Source organism: Polyodon spathula, chromosome 6, assembly GCF_017654505.1.
Source record: "Polyodon spathula isolate WHYD16114869_AA chromosome 6, ASM1765450v1, whole genome shotgun sequence".
In the NCBI taxonomy this organism is placed as follows: Eukaryota; Metazoa; Chordata; class Actinopteri; order Acipenseriformes; family Polyodontidae; genus Polyodon; species Polyodon spathula.
This window is the reverse complement of record NC_054539.1, coordinates 41,844,422-41,870,479: the sequence shown is the minus strand read 5'-3', so window position 1 is coordinate 41,870,479 and position 26,058 is coordinate 41,844,422. Positions and strand designations below refer to the sequence as shown.

The 26,058-nt window shown below is 36.6% G+C and overlaps 1 protein-coding gene across 2 annotated transcripts in view; it reads left to right on the top strand.

Annotated features, from left to right (window-relative positions):
* LOC121317194 (disrupted in schizophrenia 1 protein-like) overlaps positions 1-26,058 on the top strand; it is a 139,540-nt gene that overhangs the window by 79,903 nt on the left and 33,579 nt on the right. For both annotated transcript variants that reach the window (XM_041252862.1, XM_041252863.1), the window contains exon 10: positions 19,931-19,991. In XM_041252862.1, the coding sequence (XP_041108796.1) occupies positions 19,931-19,991 (61 nt within the window). The remainder of the gene's footprint in view (positions 1-19,930; positions 19,992-26,058) is intronic.

Below are 26,058 nucleotides of genomic sequence, written 5' to 3'. Positions count from 1 at the left end.
TGTAAACTCAGTGGAGGTAGAGAAAACAAACTGACTTGTATACATAAAAAATAACGTATTGTAGGTTATATTGACAATACAAGCATGCATTGTAACAAGCCGACAAAATGATTACTTTTGGCAGTCCTAGGCAGAAGTGCTTATAACTTTTTTTTTATTTTTGTGATTCTGACTTTCAAACGGCATCAGGATGTTTAATATATGTATTTAGGAAAAGTCAAGAACAGACAACCGGAGATCTTTAACACATGCAGAGTAATTTAAATTTTAAAAGTAAAAATCGTCAAAATGACTACCGTGGCGGTTCTAGTGTTAAGTCCCCTGTTTTACATTCACTCTATTGGACAACTATCTTTATTTTGCAACTATACATTTCTCTAATTTCTTTTACACCTCAAGGTCCCTTGATCCGTTGCTGACAAATGTCTCATCCAAGGTGACTTGGAGCCCATCCAGAAAACTTCTTTGAGAGAATGGACCAGCTTATACAGTATATCCATTTACAAACCCAGGATTTATTTTTTAAATATGAAATTGCATGCTCCCAAAGAGGACTTTTGCAAGTGAGAGTAAGAAATAATTTATTACTAGACACTTGCCCTGGGCACTGTTCCTCCCTGGTATAACATGCCTCACCAACTCAAAATAATCTAAGTCTGTTTAATTTAAACAGGTCAGGAAACACTACTTGTTATTTTATGTTGGTGTGTATAAATTAGATTTTTCATTCCAGTCATTGGGGTCAATGTATTTTAATGATCTAAACCAGTGGTCCTCAAGATGGTGCCCACAGGCAAATTCATGCCCGCGAAGCCAGGCCACTGTGCCGGTGACAGCTGTTCTTAAATTATGGGTTGTGAACACATTTCTTACCAACTAACCTGCTCAGCTATACTTATTCAGGGGTCTGCCCAAGGGTTCCCCTCCCTCACTGTCTTGCTCTGAACCTCCCTTCCGTTCTCTCCAACTGGTTCTCGGTCGTGGACCAGCGTTTCCGCACTCTCGGCGCGTTTAAAAGGGCAGACCTGAGGAAACAACAGAGCATTAACTTATAGAGTTAACAATCTCCCCAAGACCCGCCACTCAGCCATTCAGAGAGGGGGAAAGTCCACACACCCACTTTGCCACCTCCCCGTGTCACTGCCATGACACACAGGCGGTTGTTGGACGACTGCTGCCCTCTTCCTGCAGCACAGTGAACATGCCAGCAGAGTCAGCACGGATCTCCCCCTGCTACAGTGCCACTCAGTACTTATGAATATAAATGTATATAATTCTAAATAGAAATACACCCTCCACCTACAAGTATTGGGACACTGGGGGTTGTAGATTTGCTGCTTGTTTTTTAAACATACTGCATGGGTATCCCTAAATATACAAGCGTCTCCTTTTTAAATATATGCCAATGATTTTAAAGAACAATCTGCCCCGCTAGTGTAGTGGTGCCCCAGATTCTATCCATTGATCACAAATGGTTGGAATATTTGTTTATTTAAACAAAGCCAAGCCCCACGCTGGATGTTGAAGGATAATATTCAATCCTCATATTGTATTTTACAAGTATTATTTGCAAAATATAAATCTTGCATTGCAACCCTGTACTGCCCTGTAACACCTGTGAGTCGCCTTGGATACAGGTGTCTGATTAATAATAATAATAATAATAATAATAATAATAATAATAATAATAATAATAATTGTCACACAAAACTGTTTACCACTACTGTACTTTCCGGTGTTTTGTGTGGGTGTTTGTAATTAATTTTGTTATAAAAAGATCACATTTGATGGCTGTGTGGATGTGTAATGAATAGAATTTATTTGCATTTAATAAATACCTTATAATCAAACATTCTACAAACAAAATCTAGGCCCTACCCTTATGGAAGAAGCACATGCCTTTGTTGTCAGCAATACCAGAGTGGTGGAGTATTGTATATGTAAGGTGACCAGATTGTTAAATCCTGAAACTGGGACAGTCTGGAAATATTGTGAATAATGTCCAACATCCAAGTTAAAAGATCTTGGGTTATTATTTCACTTTGGCAATGTTTGATCTAATATCTTATTGAAAGTGAATGCAGAGGCTCATGTTGATATTCAGAGTGGAATATTTTACATTCAAAAACTTTTTGATGAATAAATGATCTTGTTGTCTTTGTAATGTAATTTCTACACAACAAGTATAGTTATTACATAATACAGTAATAATTGAATAATATAAAATTCCGAGATTCTACTTTATTGTTGATTACTGCTGCAAATCTCGTCCATTTTCTTCATCTTTTCTCTTTGATTTCCACATTCCATCTTGCTCTTTCTCTATCAATCTCTATGCTATCCTCCAGTGTCCAGTCTGCAAACCAGGCCCTCCCTGTATGAAAACATTACATATCTCAATATTTCTATTTGTTAAATGGTTACTTCAGAGAATCAATTTTTTTCAAAATATTGAATTTCTTAGCATTTAATATGAAATGGTATTTGTTCTGTATATTTGTTTCTATTGCAGTTTCTGCTTGGATCATTAGTGTGTCGTGATTAATAGTTAAAAGGATTTTTTTCACCCACTTTCTGTTATTAAACTATTACTATTAAGGGGATGAAACATGTTAACTATCGTATCTTTTGACTGTGTGCAATAAGTTAAGCCCACTAATCAGCTTCCCTGAGCTTTGTTTAGAAGCTGCCCTGATTGCAGAAACAGGAATTTCCTTCTGAAGCAGTTATTAAGTATGGTAAATAGTAATCCATGTATAGGTAAATCCTTTAGGTTTCTCCAAATAGTTGTACTTCCAAATCCTCCCTTTAACATGCTGTAAACTGACAGGCATATTACTTCAAATGGAAAGGAACCTGGTAAAAAGATGTTAATTATAATGACATAATGACATTACATGCCTGTTCCATTTTTAGCCTAAAATGTGGAGAGAAGTTTTGAGATTGTCAGGAGATGCTTTCTCATTATCATTGATTGGTACTGAAAAACTTCATAGACAAGGCAGAAAATGTCATCATACAATTTGTAACATTTTTATCATTTTTTTTAAACCTGTTTTAAGTGATACCTGTCAGCTTAAACCATGTTAAAAAGGACATTTGGAAATAAAAGTACTTGGAGAAACTCAAAAGGGATCAGCCCCCCTGTAATTGGAGCTATGACATTTGCCTCTTTTGCTGAAGGAAAAACACACATTTTTTATCAATGTGTTGTTTTTCTTCTATTAAACTAATAGCTGTGATAAAGTAAAATACTTATAAAATACCTTCTAGAGCTATCACACGTATGCAACAGATAGAATTAATCTTAAATATGAGTACCCCATTGTCTCTATTTTTTTCTTAAACTGCAGGATAAAATATACTTCTTCTAGACATTTAACACAGAAATTACAGGGTCACCAAATTAAAGCAATTAAATTAAAGCACGTCTGGTCATCTTAAGTATTGTTATAAAGAGCAGCCAGTGTCATTACTGTGGAAACTGAGCTAGTCATTAACCTAGTAACTGTAAAACACAAAAGACAAACAAAGATTTGTAAAAGTAAACAATTGCTACTCGTGCTGGCTTTAAATCAGCATGATACTTGTTTGTTCAGTGTCTGTTTTGTCTGTCTGTTTTGGCCAATGTGCCATTTTGCTTTTTAAAACTGTTTTGTTTTGTTTAAGGAATTAAATATCAGTTTGATTGTAATACTTTTCAGCATCCAATGAAAGTTTTCTATATGAAAGTTACCATATTGTATGAGATCTGAATCAAGCTTTTGGCTGTATTTGTGCTACTACAATAAAATCTGCAAAGGACTAGCCATTAATCATTGTCAGTTTTCAAATTCTATTAAATTGTCCTATTTCTCTTCCTCGTCTATATTATCTTAACAAATACACTCTACATTCGGATGAGTATTTTTCAAAGACTCCCTATGCTATGTCCATACAACGTCTCAACAGTTATTATTTAATTATAAGAACATGCTTCCAGCTGCCAGCCATTTAGTGAAATAAAGAAAAATCTGCATTTTTCCATTTCAGATATTGACACTCTCAAAACTATATCAGTCTGTGAATTCTATGTTACAACACATTTACCACTGATAGGTATTGAAGAACACATTTAATTTGTAATTTAACGATATGTTATATTTTGCATTTCTGATGAGTTTGCAAAGCAGTGTTATCTATTTAATCTCTTCTGAGTTGCTCTTTCAACAAAGCAACTATAATTCAATGTGTGCAGTTGGAGTGGTACTTTTGCTATTTATAATGCGTTCTTTTTAAACAGGTTTAATGTTATTAAAGTTGTTTGTCTGGAATTAATAAATAAATAAAATAAACAAACAAAAGTTTTAAACAAAACAGAACACTTAAACTGCAAAATAAATGCACATTGGCCAAAGCAGACAAACAAAACAAACAGACATGGAACAAACAAGTATCATGCTAGTCTAAACTAGCATGCATAATAATTGTTATTTTAAGATTGACTCTCTTGTCTCATGACTCGCATCTCTCGTTCCACCCTGAACACAACAACCTGACTGCGAAAGCTGCAGGTTCTTATAGTGGTGGCCTAGGGATTTAACTAGCTATCAGTTATCTTATTAACCCCTCAGCCACATTTTGCACGGGTTTAAAAAATCTGCGGGACTGCCAGCTGATTCAATAATTACTAGCCGACAGTCATGCATTCTCACGAGAGGTACACCCTGCCACAGGCTGTTAAGTTCATTAGTAAGACACCTCATGTAGTCTGATATAGTCTAGTAAACCTGCATTCAGTTAAGGTCAGAGGATGGCACCATATCAAGTCGTGACGATCATTTAAAAAAAAACAAAACAACAACATATTATCCACGGACAAACAAAATGGAAGTTATATACAATTACGTGTGTGTGTGTGTGTGTGTTAGACGTATTCACTGCCATGAACACTGATAACTCTTGCCATGGTCATGTGTGTCTGTGTATGGTCAAGTTGCCAACCCCTGGTTAAGTTAAAGCCAATTCTCTTTTGTGATGAACAAGAAGCTTATTTACAAGCCATGTGGTGCATCTACTTAATGTGCTGCTTTGTAAATGCACATCACCTCTAGGAAGGAGTGGAGCCAGTGCAGGTTGGATGTGATCTCACCCCAGTTTATGGTGTCGAAGAGCACCAAGCAGAATGCAACACACTGACAAAACTGGGGCAGTTTTTGAATCAGAGAAGATTGAAGAAAATGTAATGTCCCAGTGGAGCCAGCTACCTTTATCAGGTCATCACAGAGATGTATTAGCAGGGAAACCAAGTCTGGCTTTCTGCTGCTGCTTTGCACTCTTGTCTTTTGACCTTCAAAATCTTTGTTGAGGTTACACCTATTTTTTTCATCATAACTTTTCCTAACTTATTGTGACGAACATACAGTATACACAAAAAATCTTAATTCTACCATGTTCGAAATATGTAATTATTTACTTAATAACAAATGATTATTTTCTACAGGCATTTCATTTAAGGCATTTTAAGTATAGTTAGGTCATTTTGGTTTTTTATTTAGTAACTTGAAAAATGGTTTCAGTTAGTAAAATGGTTTCATTTACACTTCCAATATAAAAAGCTTTGAAAATCACCCAAAATGTTCCTTGTCTATATGATAGATGAAATGGTAGCTGTATTAGTCCAGAGATGATAGACAAAGAGAAGGAAATGTGACACCTTTTATTGGACTAACTAAATAATAATTAGTCACAAGCTTTCAAGACCTCAAAGGTCTTCTTCTTCAATATCTCTTTCCTACTTTCACCTGAAGAAGAGACCATTGAGGTATTGAAAGCTTGTGAATAATTATTGTTTAATTAGTCCAATAAAATGTATCACATCTCCTTCTCTTTGTCTATTGTCTATATGACAAATGTAGCCAAATTTTGAACATAATTGGAGGGTATTATCTAGCCCCTGAATGGTCTTTTCTTGTTGTTTTTGTTCACAGTTACTAAGTGAACATGTATTCCTTCATGAAGGACCCCGTGTTCTTATTGACTATCCTGTATTTTACCATTTTGGAACTTGTTTGCGTGAGACTTCAGGAACCTGTCTTGCTTTATCCAGGGCACATTTTTACACCACACACACTAAACCTTTGCCAAACTGTATTTCCAAACATGTTACTTTATAAAAATGTAAAGCATCCTTGATTTAAAAATCTTATGTCACAGAATCCGCCCATTCATTATTTGCTGTGTTATTCTTTTTGTTTTATAATGTTGGCATGTAAAAACCATCGTGGCAAAGGCACCATTTGTATGCTGTCCCACAGCTTAAGGGCTATGAACATATTTCAGCTGCAGTATAAATAATTTATTGATATTGTCAATAGTTTTTCTTATAGCTTCAAATTCCATGGTTATTCTTTCAGGTTACAATTAAATTGTCCAATTATTCTGCCCGGAGTTAAGGAGCTTAATTAATTAATTTATGTGACCTGGACCCAAAGATGTTCGAAGCAACAAAAAAGGGACAACTGTGTAAAGTTACTATGTTCCTTATTTTTGTAATTTATGCTAATATTATCATATTTAAGATCAGTGTTGGAGGACTTGGGGTACTGGGCCTTGAATGGTAAAATAACAACAAAATAAAAATAAAATACAATAGTCAACAAATAGTCTTTATTAATATCACTAGAATCCTCTTTTAGGGAACTTTGGACCTTGTTATGAAGCTACTGAGGGAATGGACAGAGCAGTAAGCTGACAGTGATGCTGTGCTATGTATCAAACAGATGAGGTCCAGTCTGAATCATGCATCTTAAGACACAGCAGCATATGCTGAAGAGTTGCTTATTGGCACCATCAAAACGATAGGACCCTAATGGAAACCAGCATGCTTGCTTAAAGAGGGTGCCCCTGCATTATTATCTTCAAAAAAGGTACTAATGATGCTAGCACATCTGCTGCTCTGTGCTTCTGGGAGAACAGCCCTGATCCTCCACATTCCTGGAGCCAGATGTTAATATGTTTGATGCTGGTCATTAGGGATGTTTCTGGTTGAAGGCATAAGAGGTTGTACCCTGATTATTTCTTTCATTTATGATGACAGCTCTTTATGTCCGAATATTTACCCATTCAACGTTTATCCCCCTTTCTTTCATCCTGAAGGCCCTTTAAGCAACAAATTCTGAAAGAAATGTGTTCAGATTGGGGACACATTTCCCATTTGTAATTGGTTCCTTATTACTTTGCTTCCTGCCTTAAGGAATTTTCAAAGGAAATACACAAAAAAAAAACAATAACCAGAAATGTCTTAGGCATTAAAAGGCTTAAAGATGCATATGTGTTTCCCCTTTTGAAATGCTATTAAATGTATTACTGTATGTAAAAACATGTATGCCTTATTACTGTTCCTTTCTTATTTGTGTACTGTGCACTAGGGGTAGAACGACTACTAATTTGACAGCGTCTAATGGTAAAAGCAGTTGAATAGGTCAAAGAGTCGCCACTTTAAAAAAAAAAAAAAAGTATAAATAAATCATAAATTTGATAATGTCTAATGCTCTATTTGTGAATGGGCTGTTCTATAACACTTTGCTGTTTGTGCCCTATATTTTGAAACTGCTTGGAATTTTGTTAAACTATTTTATTATTGTTCTAAAATGCAATTTGTACGTTAATAGATTAATTCATTGCAACCAAAACTACACTTCTGTCCATCTGAAACCACACACTTCACAGTCACGTGACATGTGATTAGTCACCAACCAGTTTCTGAGGTCGACTGTCTCAACTATTCAACAGGTTGACTATTTGGTGCTAGCCCTACTGCATACATAGTTTGTGGATCTAGTCTAAAATGCGATGTGTAACCAGAGAGATGCCAAAGATATTAGAATACCCAATTCTTATTATCAGCAAACTGAGTGGGTGTGATTAGTAATTTATTCTAAAATCGTCAGTATCTTGGATGTTTCAGCAGCTGTTTTCTGACCATGCCTGTATACAGTATCATCCTTGTAGACTTTCCTTAATGTCACTAGATGGCATAAGACAGTTAACATAGGGATGGCTTTGCCCACACAGCATGCCCCGTTTAATTTCTGTGTGTAGTGATGACCTCAGCATTGTGAGCCACTGTAATAGTTATTACATTGGGTTCACCCACCTCCTGGTAACCAGTTTAACAGTTTCACTAGAAGGGCTGAATTGTAGATAACCAAACCATCGCAAACACATGATTTTAAAGCAGTAGCTCTCATCAGCCAACCCAACTTAGGTGGAAACATAAAAGCTTGTTTCTATTTGCTTGTAGAGCTTTCTTAAGACAACATTATATTGACTCACTTTGTATAATTATTTATGATTCTTTTCGCTTTTAGTTCCATTTTAATGAACATTCATTTACTGACCACATATCAAAGACCCTCCTCCCTCCTACATTTAAATTGGACCCTCCGTCAATTAGCATATGCAACCTGTCCTGAACATTTGCTGGGTTCTTTGATTCCCCTGGAATGTTAAATAATGTCCCATGTGTACCTGACTATTATTGCAGGTCAAGTCCACCCACAGTAGTGAATGCCTATCCTGCTTTCAAGATGATACCTTAACATGGGGCTCCCGAGTGGAGCATCTGGTAAAAGCGCTCCACGTGCAGTGCAGGGTGTGCCCTATAGCCTGGACGTTGCCGGTTTGTCCCAGATTCCATTGCCGATGGACGGGACGGGATGGGACGGGATGGGACGGGACGGGAGCTCCCTGGGGTTGGGTGACTTAGATCGGCCAGGGTGTCCTCAGCTTACGGCACACCAGCGACCCCTGTAGTCTGGCCGGGTGCCTGCGGGCTTGCCTGTAAGCTCCCCAGAGCTGCGTGGTGAGTCTGCAGTGTGAAAAGAAGCGGTCGGCTGATGCCATACGCTTCGGAGGACAGCGTGTGTTTGTCTTTGCCGCCCCTGAGTCAGCATGGGGGTGATAGCAGTGAGCTGAGCCTAAAAATCATTTTAAATTGGGAGAGAATACAAAAAATAAATGGCGACTACTAAATTTATTTAAAAAAAAAAAATTAACCATCCCCTGTTCTGATATTGTCTGTTTGCATGCGACCTTATTGTGGATCTCTCCATATTGTAGGTTTCAGGAAAACATTTTTAACATACTCTTTTTTTTTTACCCTGAAGGTGTCCCCCTCAAACACACACACACACACACAGACATCTGTCTGTAAGAAAACTGTGTCTTCACATGGCGCTGATCTGCTAAAATATAAGTGTGACACCTGTTAACCAGCTGCTGTTGTTCCTTGCTGTTCAAACCGTTTGTGTTCATTAGGGTTATTCTTATCTTTCTACACATCTGGTGTGGTATTTGTTCCAGTTTTCTTCATGCCATTCTCAACGTGGCAGCTTGATTTCAAAGCGATATGACTTTCTTTATTTAAAAACACATTTTAAATATTGGTTTCAATTTGGTTTCCAAATCTATGATTTCATGCAGGAGTGCGAAAGGACAAATTAATATCTGTGTTCACTTTTAAGTACTCTTGAACTGTTAAAAAAAAGAGGAAAAAAGTCATAAAGCTCTGTGGGTTATTAATACCCTATTGTGGAAATAGTCAGAGTAACAGTATTTATTTATTGCACTTTCAGATGCACTGGAGTTGAGTGTTTAAGTTTAAGTTTTTAACATTATATTGTCTTTGTTTACAATAGACCTTTAAAATACTCCTTTATAAATGGCTCCCTTTACAGGGGGGACTCTCTTGTCTCCCATCATTCCCTTAATATATTGGTGAGGGGGAGATAAGCATCCTTGCCCTTACTGAAAACAAACACCAACAATTTGACTTTATAATACATAGTTATGTAGCCGTTTTAACAAAGCTTACACTGTTGCTATGTTCTTTCTCAAGTTCCCCAGTAGTCTGCCCTGTATGTGACAAGGGACCCTCCTTTTATTCCATGTGAGTCTAATTTCTTAATCTATAAAAATCACTGGTTAACCTAAACAGAACAAGACAAAGGGGCATTTTCATTACAGTTTTGGATGATGTCCATGCACACTACCCTTACCTGTGTTACCTTTAAAGAAGCATGTGCAACATCAAAAGAGTATCAACCGAAATCCTAAGTCCTAAAGCCCTACAAGCACAGTTCAAGATATAGGCTCCTTTACACCCCATGACGTTATTATTTTGATTAACGGTGTAGTATGTGGAAACAAATATGATCACGGAGCAAATAGACAGTTAAAAAGATTTATCTACCTCCATCAAACAAACTTTATTCACAGCATAAAAATTACACAACAGCAGTGAACAATGATGGATCCGCCAGTGCTTTTTGTTTTTGCCTGTAACTTGTAAAATACCATACATATATTTGAAAACTATGAGAGCATTTGTATGAACAGGAATTCAAAGTAGTTCTTCTGTAATATTAAATAGGCTTCACCTTTAATGCATTCATGAGGGTCTCAACAGTTGATCTAAATGATGTCCGATAGTTCAAATCAATATAATTGGTCCAGCCATTGCATTTTTCACTTTTATATAAACAGAAATACACCAAAGAGGGCCCAGAGGGCAGTACTTCTACACACTCCCTATTTGACATTGTAGCGTGTACAAGGGTAGGGGGGTCAGGGCTGATAGGTAACGCAATCTGAAAAGACATAAACCCGATATCTGCTCCTGCAAGAGAGCCAACTCTTTTGTACAGCGGTATCGGCGCTATGCTTGTGGAACCTCCTGCCTGCGTGAACCACAGTTTGCTACAATATATTGAATAGACCTCATAATTAGGGGTCAACCTAAATCGTGATTTCGCGGATTTCGCAGAAATCGTGAATTTGAGGTGTCATCGCGAAATTCACCTCTTTTAGGGGCCAATGCATTCCAGACAAGTACGGAGAGGGGGAAAAAAAAAAAAAAAAACCTTGTTTAAATGAACTACTGCACAAATCAAGTGACGCAAACTAGGAAAAAAAAAAACAACTTCGCCGTCCTGTGTGCTTGCACTTGGGAAAAAAAAAAAAAAAAAAAAAAGAAAACCTCATTAGACACATAACATTTCCAAAAAAATTCTCCTTAGTGGTTAACGTTCTTGTTTACTGTTCAAACGACAACGAGGGGGTGGGGCGTGCTGCATTGTTTTGATTTAGGATCCTAAAATCTAGTTTTCAGCATTGGAGGTAAAATAGCAGAAATGGATGATAAACACATAAAGCTACGTATATTTCGGTGATTGATCGTGTCAAGAAACTACATGCAGATGGAGGTAGTTGTTTTGCACATCTTGTAATGTGACTTAAAGAAAATACGATCGATCGCTATTTAGCATTAGAATCACACATTACATTAAACAAAAGGCTACAACAGTGGCTGCTGAACAGAACGTAAAAGAAACAGCTTTCAGAAAACAAACTGGAAAGTCAGCGCAGACAAAAAGTATTGCTGTCGGCTGTAGCCAGGTTAAATCAGTACTACAGGTATAATCTAGCCACCTCGCTCCAAACAACCTGCTGTTCACTTTTTAAACACAGTTACAATGTTAAACCCGAATAGGCACATTGTCTTTGCTTTGAGTCGGTACTGATAAAATAAATTATTGGATGGGACAAATAAAATGACAACGAATGTGCTACATATATTGCCTTTATTAAAGTATGGCAGATGCCGTTGGGTAAACGAGTTTTGGGACTGTTTCTAATCGATTTCCACATCTGTATAACTTGACAAAGCTTTGTCTTAACTTCCAACCAAGTCAGGGAATGCAGAAAGTGCAGTCTCAACCTATGGGCAAGTCAACTGCAGGGGGCTGCAGCATGCTTGCCTTTAACAAATAACAGAACTCTGTTTTAGTAAGGAAGCAAATACCACTATTTTTAGGCTTTATAGTGTTCTGAAATACTGTATACTTAGGTTTATTTAATGTTTAAACAAGTCCGCGAAATGTCTGCGAAATCGTAATTTTATTCCTTAACCTACCCTCGAAAAATACGAAAATTTACCGCAATTTAAGTAGACCCATACTCATAATGCAGTAGTATTTTGTCTGGTTAAAATCTGTAATATGTTTTTATGGACCATGCCAGAAAATTTCTGTAACATACGCTAGCCAGTCAATAATGCTGTCAAGTCTGTAAAAAGTTACAGTATAACTGGTATAGTATTTAATATACTTTTTTTTTTTTTCTTTTACTCTTATTGTAGCGTTTCACAGGCAGGCAGAAAGGACTAGGACGACACTTTTGCTTCCTGTTCTTCAAATCTTTTTTAGTTAAGCACACACACTGGCAGACACTCTCACCAGCACCCAAACTAGACACACGCTGCTGGACTCTCTCATGAAAACCCACACCAGAGTCGACCGCTCTGTTACAGCACCCACTCCCGAGTCCACAGCCCGGTCAGAAAGAAAAAAATACAGGATTTCAGTACAACAACCAGCTTTCAGCACATCAACACAAATATTTGGCAGCAGCACCCTTTTATAACGTAGCTCCGCCCCTTTATTCTAATCGGGTACCGGAGCATACACACATCCCATTGGCCTTCAGCTGCACACCAGGACCAATGGGGGCACAGACAAGCAACAACCAGTTACAGGGGGGGACAGAAAGCACCACATGTGCAGGCTACATTTACACATAAACACATGGATACAGAGACAGGGTTATACAAGCAAACGGCAGGAAATACAGAGCGGGAAGAGTACACAATACAGGGGGAATTACAGTACACAACCACAGTAGAAATACTGTACACAAACACAATTACACAGAGCGCTACAGTATTTTGAGACATTCTATGCCTCAATACGTTATAATGGAAATAAATGTACAATTTGAAGAAAAAAAATTAACGGAAAGTGTAATTTTGCATTGAAGATATACAGTATTTTAAGGTGTATTGACTGTACAGCTGAATCCTTTTTGGGTTAATGTCTTCCTACATGCTTAGTTACACTCTTTTTGTAAGTAATACTTTTGTTTAGAAAGCTATATTTGCCATATTTAGACTGAGCTCTGACCACTAACTATAAACTATATATGCTTGTTTTACCCCTAGATACAGAAAGGGTTAAAGACCACTGAGCTATACATTGCTTAAGTGGAAGTTTGAAACAAAGTGCGTCCTCATGCATCACTGTCCATCATTTCAGGTGACTTGTTCTTATTGTACGCCCAAGAGGAATGAGCACAGGTTTCAAACTAGAGCCCCTGTGCTTGTCAGATTTGGCTACCTGTTTGGTTTGGAGCTCATTAAAAGCAACTCACAATATGTTCAGGTTGGATACCCTGAGGCTTGAGTACTTAAAAGGAAAGGTTTGCTTGATTCCTCTTTCAGAGAATCACAGGCCTACTTCCGTAGATCAAGAGACAACCTTTCACAGCATGTGAGTGTGCGCTTCTAAAGGACATCGAAATACAAACTTTTTTGTCAAAGTCCGTCAATAAAGATTTTTAAATCAATTTTGAAGCAATTACTATGAGGGATATATAATTTTAAACAAGAAACTTGAACAAGGATTTAACTGCTTCTTTGTGCAACAGTGTGGTTTCTTGCTAGTTGTATACAATTAAAGTAATTGCTCTCTGAAAATGTGTCTTTGCACTTGCTTCAAAATAGGTTTAAGACCTTGCTGACGTGAGGAACCACCCTGCTGTTCTGTTGAGGCGTAGTACTAGTAATGTTTTAAACAATAATACTTATATCTCCCTCACATCGGATGTCCGCACTCATCAAAGAAGCAAGTTCAATTAAATATTAGTTCATAGTATTTTATTTTCGAGGGTGAAAACAAAACAAAACAAAAAAAACATGTTTCGACCAAACAGTGGCTGTCCTCAGCGTTTACTTAACCAGTTACAAGTAAGGCTATGATTTTGACATAGTAATTTTTAGTACATTTCACGGACGAGTTGCGCGGAATTAACAAGAATTCCTGGAAAGGTTAGCAAATAATTGGGCCGATTAATCAACTAATGAATTGATCAGAGATTAATTTTTTCACATCTTAATCAAGCAGAATTTTATTTTTTTCACATTATTAAATGTCACATATCTGCCCTGACTGCTTACCCACCGTGATCAAAGTTATATATATACAGTATATTTTTAAAAAGAGAGATGTCTCTTTTTGGGGGTTAATAGGAATAAAATAGCACATGATTTCAGAATTGGTAAGAGTGCTGCTGTGACTGAATCGAGATAAAAAAAAAAGTTAGCATCGGACGGGTGCCGAGATTTTTGGTTTGTTTGTTTGTTTTGTTTATTTTATTGTAAACCCGCAATGCACTTGTAAATTACCCGACAATAATGCAAATCTGTAGTGGACTAATAGACCTACTGCGTCTATTTATAAACAACAGGTTTTATATTTAAACAGAGATCTTTTCAATGCTGAAACTGGAGTTATTAGGAATAAAATAGCACAGCATTACTGAATTGCAATGCACTACTGTGACAGATAAAAAAAAAAAAGGCTGTATCAGAGATAATATACAGTGAATACTGTACGGTATACATTTATATAGTGTATATAAACAAAGTTTGCATTGGATGCCGACAGTTTCTTCGAATACAAACAACGGAACGCTCCAACGCATTAATGTAAGTGCACAATGTCTGTGTTCTGCTTATATTGTATTCATGTCTAGTAAATTTTTTTAAGTGTTACTGTGCAGGACCCGCTTTAAGACTGTTACCTTTAATTTAAAATGTGCATCGATTAATCTACTGATTAATTAACTAATGCCCATAAATTAACCAATCAAATATTTGAATCGCGTAACAGCCCTAATATACACACACACACACACACACACACACACACACACACACACACACACACACAGGGATGGAAATAAGACTCCTATTGCATAGCAGTTTCACTCGTTCCAGGTTTTAATACGAGCTTGATTAGCCACATATTTATAAAACGGGTCTTTTAAATACTCTATCCTGATTGGTCAAAACAGGTCACATGGGGGTGTGAATATTACAGCATATTCCCATGGGTTGAAACTTTTTTCAAAAAGGGGCGAATCACATGTAGTGCCATACGACACTAGAATTTAAAAAAAAAAAAAAAAAACGTTAGCCATATTTAAATTTATATTAATAAACATGAGTAACCACATTTAATATATAATTTTGAAAAAAAGTTATATGGTAGCCATATTTAAATTCACAATAAAGATGACTGAGTGTATATCAATTTTAATCTTTTGGCAAACCAAACTCTAGATGGGATTTTGGATGAGCCTGAATCAGACATCAACACTTATTCAAGTGGTGAAAAAAAAAGTAATACTGCCAGGCATCGAACTTCCCGAAGCACAGCTTCTGAAAAAGAAAAGGATGAAAAATACACAAAAGTCCCCTGCCTGGGCATAGGGTGTCCTTTTTATGTCACTGTCCAAGTATTTAAAAATGCAAACAACATCTTTGTTGCCACTGTGAAACGGTACAGCAAATCTGGCATGGATACCTCCTGTCACTACTCCCTGCTGTACTTCCTCAGACAACTAATGAATCAAACACCATGTTGCTCAAAATTGCTTGCTGCAGCTTCACCTACTGTTCAGAATGAACATCTAAAGAAAGGGCCTGTAAATCTTCAAAGCTACAAATTCAATGGCAGTGTTCAATTTAACATCTATAAATAGTGCTCCTTGTTTTTAATCAGTTCAGTGTTTGTTAATAATAATAAAGCCATTTTAATTAATGCATTTTTGAGAACTATTTTTAGGTCAGAGGCAGAAGGAGATTCAATAAAAATAACTTTTTTGTTAATTAAAACATGTTTTTACATTTTTTTATTGTGGTATTTATTTAGTTAGTTGACCCATTTTATAAGTATACTCTATAAGTATACTCTAATATCCACACGCCCCGGGCGGTTAAAGCCACTCGGCTTCGCCTCGTGTCTTATAACGCACCCAGGGCGTGTGGATATTGTAGTATATCCTACACCCTGTTGTGCCTTATTGCTTACTTATACACACAGTCAACCTGGGTTAACTCGACACATCTTGGGGATGTCATTTAGTGTTGACTTATCCAAGGTGTCGAGTTAACCACGGGTGCACATGAGCCATGGCGTTAACATGCATATACGTAACTGAACTCACACACTTACAGTATTTACAAGTTTATTTTTAGTTAAATGTCCTTATGAAAATGGTTGAAAGAGCTGCAGTGAATGAATCAATTACAATACGGTATGTCCTTACTCTTTAGTAAACGTAATGAAGATTCGGATGCACAGGTGGGTCTCAATGCACATGAACTTTATTCCATGGTTTATTAGTTCACATTAATGATGTTTATTACTACTCTCCTGTACTAATCTACCACTCTGCTGCTGCTATTCCCGCCGGGTCTGTCCACACACTGTCTGTCTAATTCTTCCGGTTCTTGACCTTTGTGCACTACTGGCTACGTTGTATTAAAGAGGCAGCAGTGCATTTCTGGACACTACACTCGGTACAACTCATATAGTTCGATTGAAATAAGAATTAATAAAATAAGTACAGCGTTATTTTTACACAAACAGTCCAACCACAGACTGTACGTTGTACTGTCTAATTTGACAACTTAAATAACAAAAGTTAACAGATGTACATTATACAGAATTAACTCTGTGAAGAAAAATAACAAATAACTTAGTTTCACACAAAAATTAAACATTGTTGATTGTTTCGCATGCAAAAACATGCGCTTTGTATGTTCTGCTGAAAAGCTTGTTCTCCAGAATAACCTGAGCGTTAAAGCCAATTGAACCTGAACTCATTTTTCTCTTCTGACTCATTGTGCAGAGTGCATTGATGCTGTAACCAGCTGCACTTGGTAATTGGGAAAGAATGAATAAACTATCCATTTCCAGTCAGTTCAGTCACTTGAAACGACAGTGTAGAGTAAAGCGTGGTGTAGAATTACGAAATGAAGAGGCAGGATGCTTATATTTTATATGGAGAAAATTCGGGACTAAGACTCTGTTGAATTAAGCAAAGGTGTCGAGTTATCCAGCAGTCAAGTTAAGAGGTGGTGGGGGGGGGGGGGGGGGCAGGTATTACTATGAATGTGGACAAAGTTTGAGAAAATGTCCCCACAAAGATAGTAACTCCTGAAAAAACAACGTTGTGGGGACACCCCTATTTTATAAAACACCCTTTTTTTTTTAATATGACTTAAAAAAAAAAAGTGCCAAAATATTTAGCTTGTTGTCGATTTCACTGTGTGGAGTTTTGTCTGACTGAAGTTAGAAATAGTAGGTACAGATATAGTGAGAGTCAATGAGAGTCTCCACAAATATAGATATGCATGCGTGTGTTATATAACGTAGCCTGTCTTTCATATTCATATGTCTTTTCAGTTGATGAAATATTGCATTTTAAAGGAAATAAAGGAAGTGCCTAATCAAATGTGTTTTTACATTAATTTCCAAGATTTCAGACTAATAAAATTCATGATTTTCATCATTGCCATGAACTTTATGTCCTCTATGACAAAATCATAGCTTTAGTTTGAAGCGCTGGATTATAACCACCGTAGAGGTGCCCAATATTTTACCGGTTGACATAAACACAGCTGTAACTGAGCCATTGAAGATGTACTTCTCCTGAGGTGGCCACCTGTCCTGGTTTTGAGGAAGGTGCCCAGGTATTTCAGCAAGAATTAAGTCTTGAGTTTAATATATCTGTGTGACAGCACCTTACACACATCTGCTGCGGCATCCACCTCAAAATGAAAGCAAGTACGTAGCAAAAGACAATATAGTTTCACGTACAAATTAGATTTGAATACAGAAGAGAGTCTATAAGATGATCATAAATGTATTATTCTTTCATATGGAACTTCTTCACTGTTAAAGGGACTACAATAGGATGTATTCGCAGAAATTAACTCATGTATTTGCATTTAAAAAATACATAAATCAAATCCTATGTAAGTTCTCTGGTGCAGTTTTGCTAGATTTAAGGTAATTTTTTCCTTCTTTGCTTCCATTTTTAATGTGACCGCTGTCTTTACACAACTTTAGTATATTGTTTGATATTATTAAAAGCTCACACATTAAAATTGTACAGGTGAGTATGGATTTGATGCACATGAAAAAAAAAAGTATGTAACCATAGACAAGTTCATTTGTAAAATGTACCTCATGGTAGTTCCATTAAAGGTGAAACTACTTCTATAGTAATTATTTCATTTCTGGTTGTCAATTGTAGGCACAGTTACCATCGCATAGACCCTTGTCCTTTGTTGCAAAATTAAACAGGATCCTGCTGTTTGAATTCAATATAGATCAATTCAGTTTCGCTGTATAAAATCTTTGAGGTGCCTCTTCTTAGACATGACTAAATGCAGAGCTGAAGGGATCATTAGTAAGCATCAGTTTTCATTAAACAGTGGCAGATATAAGAGGCCTCCCAGTAGGGAATGTATCAATATGAAAAGTAATAAAGGTGCACATTATCTCCCATTTTCATTGCAGTGATGTTATTAGTGGTTCAGCTGTGTTCAAAGAAAGGGGTGGATCATTAAGGGCAGTCAGGTTGATTTTGAAAGTGATTTCAAGGACAAGCAAAGTATTTTATTATCAGTAAATTGGCTTTTCTCAGTTGCTAAATGAGGATTTCAATGAAGCACACATTTGAATAGCTGAGGCTGAACCCTTGTCATAATGAACGAATGAATGATGCGGTGTTAAAGCCAGCGTAGTACTGTCATTGCACTTTCACGTTGCAATGGTTCACACTCAGAACTTAAGACAAATTGACACTCGATTTAATTTTGAAAGTAATGAAAATGCCCATGAATAAAGCTACTGCTGCAGCCGCTTGTTTTATTTGCTGAATGAAACTGCTATCTATCTTGTCTATTAGTGTATCGATTGCTTCAATTATTCAGATAATAAAATATGAGTCAATGGCAAGTTGAAGCATTTTTTATAAGCATATTTATCTTCCCAGTACAGTTCAGGGTGATTCATAGTTTGCACTACATTGTCGGAGCATTATGGAAACCCGAGGATGCGTGGAGGATGATATACAAAGTAAAGATGTCTGACAGTGACACTCTGTGACGCACCGTTTGGCCACCAGAGGGTTGTGCAATAATCAGCCTTTTAGTAGAATTGTAAACAATGCAAAACAACAATGTTGTGTGAATTATGAATCAGCCGGCCTACATACATAAATACTGTTTTTTTTTTAAAGCCTGTTTTTCAAAGCTACTGTGGTAGAAAAGATAATACATTTTCTAAAGTGCCTACTTCAGTGAAGTAATAAAAATGACCACGGAAGAGTGCGGGGCCAAAAGAGCAGCACAAATACACTAATAATATTGCAATATTTAGGCTGGCAGGGCATTTTAAGAGAGAGGTAAGATAAGCAAATGAACATATCCATTGAGGACAACAACATTTGAAACAGCACTGTTGTCTATAGATATATATTTATGATCTTTACAGTTGTATTTTGTTTAGATGTTTACATGTTGTTAAATGGTGCTGTAGATAGAGTAGTAGACATTGATTTTGGTGGTGATAGCACTAGGGCAAAGGTCAGGACAGGGCCATACTTATGCAAATTATTATCTGTATACATCATATAAATTCATATTGTGAATATTTGCACATTGTTGGTACTGTCATACTGCATTCTTGAAGTTACAAACTAGTTACACTGTAGGATTGTTGTTATTACTGTAACTACAGGGACAGCAGTGGTTCAGACAACAGCAAACTCAGTGGAAAGGGGTAGAAAATGTGTGCTAACTAAATAGGAATTTTAGTTCAGATATATTTTGTTTAGTTTAGTGCTATCAGTTTAGTACTATCAGCTTTCTAGAACTGAAAATGAAAGGTAGCTTGGAAGAATGCCATGCCATGCAAACAAAGAAAAAAAAACATATTTAAGTATCATTAATCTATTTTTCCTGTTCATTTTACAGAAAATAATTTGAAAGACAGTGCTGCCAAGTACATTGAATTGTTGGAAGATAAGCTAAACAGGTAAGATGTCTTTTTTTCTGTTTTTCATTATGAATTATTTCAAGCCGTTGTTCTGCTTCATTGCCTTCCAGACCCCCTGCTGATGATGCAGACCAGTTTTAGGGAATCATTATTTAAATGTTTAATGACAGCCTCCAATTTGCAAGCTTAACTCCCAGTGCCCTTTTTCTGGGTGTATTAAACTGCCACATCATTTCCCATGTCACACTGCTACTTAGATGTCAAATGCAATAAATATAAATGAGTGATGATGCTGCGAGGATATTTACATTAGTAATAGAACATTTTAAAGCAAAAAAGGGAAATAAGGATTAAAACCAGTTTGCACTGCCAAAACAAAGGTTCCAGCTCTGTTACTAACCCCTCGGTTTCCTGTTACTTCAATGTATCTATTTTCTACAGCACCTGATTCTTTTTTTAATATAGTATGGTTTCTGTTTGAAACAGTTGTGATTATGATTTGATGCAAGAATAGTGACAATTTATTTATTTTTTACTGTAGGTTTAATGTTCAAGTTATGGCCAAACAGAAGGCTGACTGTTAAAGTTCAATGAGTCCTTCATTAAGCTCCACTGACTTATTGTGGTGCACAACACTACATTGGTGTTTTCTGTACCATGTTTTAAACATGATTTTAAGTTTATGGGTATTGTACAAAAACAATTACCTGTTCTGCTGCATTCATTCACATAGGTGCCGCAAACTCCTCATATTGTATAGACCACTTGACATGCAGACAATGAAGGTACCATTGAGATTAACATTTATTTTCCTGCATATGAACTTGAAAAACATAATGTCATTTTGGGTTTCTTGCAATGTGCATTGTTATGATTAGAAATAGTAGAATTCATTATTATACATTTGCTGCAATAAATAACGGAACAAGCCATACTGGAAAGCCTATAAAATATGGTTCTTTGTTCTTCTAATCTATTTTTTTTATCATAAAAGGTCTGATCTTTTATTGTAGAAATGGAAGGACTGCCAGTAGTAGGATTTTGGTTCAATATTTTTTTTCTTCAGTGCAAGTATCTATCATGTCTGAATGAGAAAAATACATTTGGAATTTCCCTTGCTGTGAATTTCTGAGAATTAGAGTCAACAGTCTTGCTTAATTTGGTAACTTCACCAGATGATGTTCTTGCACTCGTGGCCTGATATGTTACTGAAGAGTATACTTTTAATGCAAAACATAGCCCCCTATAGTGCATACAAGTATATTTTTGAGTGCAGTGTTGGACAAACATAGGTTTTTCAAAACTGAAACCAATATTTGAATATTCATTAATTTAGAAGTATTTGCAATATATTGCAGAAAAAAAAAAAAAATCCCCCAGGTGTAAAATAAACCGCATCAGTTTGTAAAACTCATATAGTGGAGGTTGTTGTATGTACATATATACATACCGTATGTATGTCACACTTCACAGAAATTCCATATATCTGGAGAACCGCAAATCCAATTGTCATGAAAATTGGTATTAATGTTATTCAGCAGATGTTATTGAGAGTGTTACCTTCTTGGGATATAAGGGGTATAGTTGTCTGCCTGTATGTCACACCTTCATTTTTGCATGTACCTGGATAATTGCTCGTGAAATTCTATACTGTTTTGTACATACTGTTGTAAGTACCAGCATGAAAAGTGCAATTGTGTGATAATATGACATGAACACAGAAAACCAACAAAATACTACAGTTTATTTTATATGATATGTATTAGTTTATTGCTGTATTACCCTCTGTATTATGTTTACTTGAAATGGGTCATGCATACTTTAATAACAATACATAACACACTTGTTAAGATAAAGATTGTTAAGATACCTGTGGAAGGGTGGTTGGCAATTCACTGACACGGAGACAGAACTTTATTCGTAATACCGCTCAGGCACACTGATTTATTTCAACCTGCAGAGGGCAGTGTTATCCATGTTTTGAGTACCGGCAGAGGTAAGCAAGACCACGGTTATACCAATCCAGGTTCACTGCAGGTGCACTCGCAGGTGCTCTGGAAATAATAATCACAAAGGACAAAAGGCGAAAGAAAAAGGGAAAATAAAACATAGTAATAAAACTACAAAATAAAGGTCTGAGACGTTCACCCCGACCGCCGCTACTCGTACGGCCAGCGTCTCCATCCTACGCTCATGTGTTCCCTCATTTTTCCCCGCTGCAAAAATAATCTTTTCTTTCTTTCTTCTTTATTTATTTATCTCGCTCGTTCTCCTCCGGCCGTGCTCAGTCCGACAGCAGAGCTTCCGCCAGCTGGCTGGCTCGTTTCGTCTGAGAGGGGGCAGACCCGAGGGAACCCCAGAGCATCATTTTATCGGTGCAGCAAACCCTCTTTCCCCCATGCCATGACTGACAGGTGGATATTGTAGGGCTGCTGCCCTCTTCCTGCAGCACTATGAATGCGCCCGGAGAGTCAGCGCAGGTCTCCCCTATTACAGTACCTCAGATGTATTTATAGTAAAAAATAAATGTTTTTTTAAATGTCTTTAAACAAAGCCCCTTTCACACTGGCATGCTCTACCCGGGTCGGAACCTACCCGGGTCAGGACCCAATATCATGTGGGTCAGCTACACAATTTCACACTGATTTTGATAAGGCAAAGTGCTAAACGACTGGAACAATGCATCTGTGATAATTTTACATAAGAAAGGAGATAAAGAAGATCTCAAGAACTAATTCACTTACTTTCGACAATCTACAACATTTTTACCAAGATATTCACCAACAGACTTCAAGATAAATTTGACTCGGCACAATCAAATGAGCAAGCAGGATTCAGGAGTGGATTTAGCACAATGGATCATCTTCAAGTTGTACGGCAAGTGATTCAAACCAGCAACGAGTATGAACTACCATTTTGCTTGTGATTCATAGACTATGAAAAAGTCTTTGACTCTATTTACACAAGATCTGTATTAAGCTGTCTGAAAAAACAAGGAATTGAGAAAATGTACAGAGGATTGTTCAGCACCAGATACGAGAATGCAACATCCACATTAAGACTCCATAAAAACAGCAACAAAAACAAGGATTAAAAAAGTAGTTTGTCAAGGAGATACAAATTTCCTCAAAGCTCTTCACAGCTACCCTAGAAGACATTTTCAAAACATTGGGAAAATAAAGGGCTGAAGATCAATGGAGCCTACTTGAATCACCTACGATTTGCTGATGACATCCTCATATTTACAACGTGCCCAGAAGAATTACAAACAAGAATACAAGAACTACATGAGGCTAGAATCAAAGCGGGTTTGAAAATGAACCTGAAGAAGACTCAATTCATGTTCAATAAATATACCACTCCACAGGCAATTGAAATCAGTGGGATCAAGCTTGAGGAAGTCAGTAACTACAGTATATATATATACGTAGGACAGTTAATTTCAGCAACGGAGAACCAAATGTGCAAAATCAACAGAAGAGCAAAAATGGGCTGGAGTGCCTTTGGAAGATTAAGCATGGTTCTGAAAGGGAAACTAGCCTTATGCCTCAAGAGGAAAGTCTTTGACAAATGTGTGCTGCCAGTGCTAACTTACGGATGCGAGACCTGGACCCTCAGTGCAAAAATTGCTCAAAAATTACAAACGACTCAACGGAGTATGGAAATTGTATTTCACTACGTGCACGTTAGCACTCACTCTGGACTTGTGATTGTGTCTGTGTTCTGTGTGTGTTTATACTCTGATTATTATTTCGGGACTGAACCCCAAGGTTTCTTTAGATTATTAAAGATTGTTGTTTACGGTCACCAGGTGACCCGGATTATGTAAACAAACAAAGGATTGTTTGAACCATGAACTTTTTCTGTCATCTGTTTAAGCACTGCATCACATCTACACCTGTGCACTGCAAACCACTTTGCCACAGGGCATAATAGGTTCTTCTGTCTATCTTTAGGGATTAGATGTTTAAGAGATCTTCCAAGCATCATCAAAATTTAAGAAATTATTAAGGTAAACTAAGGTTTATTATTGAATTAGTGTTCGTGTTTGTAAAGTTTAAACCATATATTGTACAGTGATCAATAATCTTGGTGAAAGCCATACTGTATTTGCATCCATCATTAAATTTCAAGTCCAGTTTACCCTATAACCTTAAAAAAAAAACAAAAAAAAAATCACTTGAAGTGGCCATCTGTTTGCAGCATTTGTATAACTCATATATATTACCCTAGTTTGGATTAGCGCTGATGGAATATCCTGCATTAGATCAAGTGTTAACATGTTAAATGAGACTTGATCTTGAGAAGGCTTGACTGTATATTTATTATTTAGTATCTACTGTAGCTATAGGGCTATTTTGAATGTTATGGATATGGTAGGATAGATAACAATATTGGTGTTGTCAACACTTTGGGGGAATTTTGACACCATATTCCAACATATTTACAAATATGTAAATATCTGTCTTTACAATTTACAGTATCTTGGGTAGCAGGTGCCAGATTACCAGCACTAAAGCATTGATAAATGAGACACTGTATTCTTGTGTTAGAGAACTCACTACGGTAATGAAATAAACAGCAGCTAACACCACTTGTTTTTATTATACACTAGTTGAATTAGTTTATTTAAATTTTGTTTTAGGTTTACAGATCACATAAAAGTGGTGTTACCTAACAACATTCTGATATATCAGAAAGCTATTAAACTACTGATACCCTAAAGCAACCGCTCTCAATCTGTGGTCCGCTGGCTTTCTTCAGGTGAATAAAACTTATTGTTTCTGAAGTTTGAAAAGTCTATATTCCTGGAATTATTCTATACGAAATAAGAAGTTGAACTAATATGCGAAGCACAGTAACTGGATGATGTATCATAATGCATAAGCAACCTAGACTACAAACTATGAAGTGGTACATTTTATTATTAAGTAGTACCATTGTCCTGGTGATGTATTTCAAGCTTGTAACACCAAAATCTCCACTTCCATATTGGTAAATTTCAGTTTTCGCTTCCGAGCATCCTCATCACCATGGCTAGTACCAGGCTGAGATCTTTGTGTGCCATTCATTTTCTTTTGGAATGTGTAGCCTACACACGCAGGGGTGACCCAAACCCGTTATTCATTCTGAGAGGTGTGTAATTCCCCACTGCTAATTGCAGTGAGGGGTATTAAACAATGTCTGAAAGTTTATGGGGACAGAGGTTCAAAAACATTTTTAAAGAATTGTCCCTGGCCAGCTGAGGTAAAAATGTTAGTGCTGCATCATTTGGCTGAGGATGACAACTCATTTTTGTTTGGCTCTGTTACGAATATTGCATCACTTGGATAATAGTCAAATGTGATTCAGGTTAGGGAAAACAATAGATACTTGTTATGCTATTTCACTAAATACTACACATTTTTAGCAACTCCTTAACATACAGTTTGACTGGGAAAACATAGTAGCGATTACACTGGCCAGCTCAATGACACTTTGGGGCGTCTATTTTAATGATCTTAACAGTGGCAGATCTATATACAGCTGCCTTCATATTTCTTTTTTGTACATCGTAATATTAAGTGGGAAAATAAACTAAACTTTGGGAGAAACACCAGCAGGAGTATTAAAGAGCTGAGTTATTAAGAATTACCAATGTCTCAAATACCCTGCTGTACCATAAGCTGTATTAGCTCTACTAATTATGCGAGGGTAACTGAAGAGCAGTTACATACAGTACATTGAGTGTAAGTAGTATTCTATAATGGTTTTATTTTCAAAAGCATTACTGTCCCAGTGACCCATTTCGTATCTCTGGTTCAGTTTTATTCACAAATAACAGATTTCACAGACGACATTATGAGCCAAATGCTAACAAATCTGGCTTCTTCAGTTTGTGCTTATTTATATTGTTGCAGCTATATATCCTGCCAGATCTTCTCAGCTGAAGTGAAAACAATAACATCACCATGGCTCATTAATTTGTTATAATTGAGAAGCAACAGTGTTAAATATTAATGCAAGAAGAACAAATTGTACCAAGGGAATTTAAAAAAAATATATTTTTTTGTTGAACCAACAAGAATGTGAGCCTGTAGATATTTTCCTTTTATAAAGAAAATAC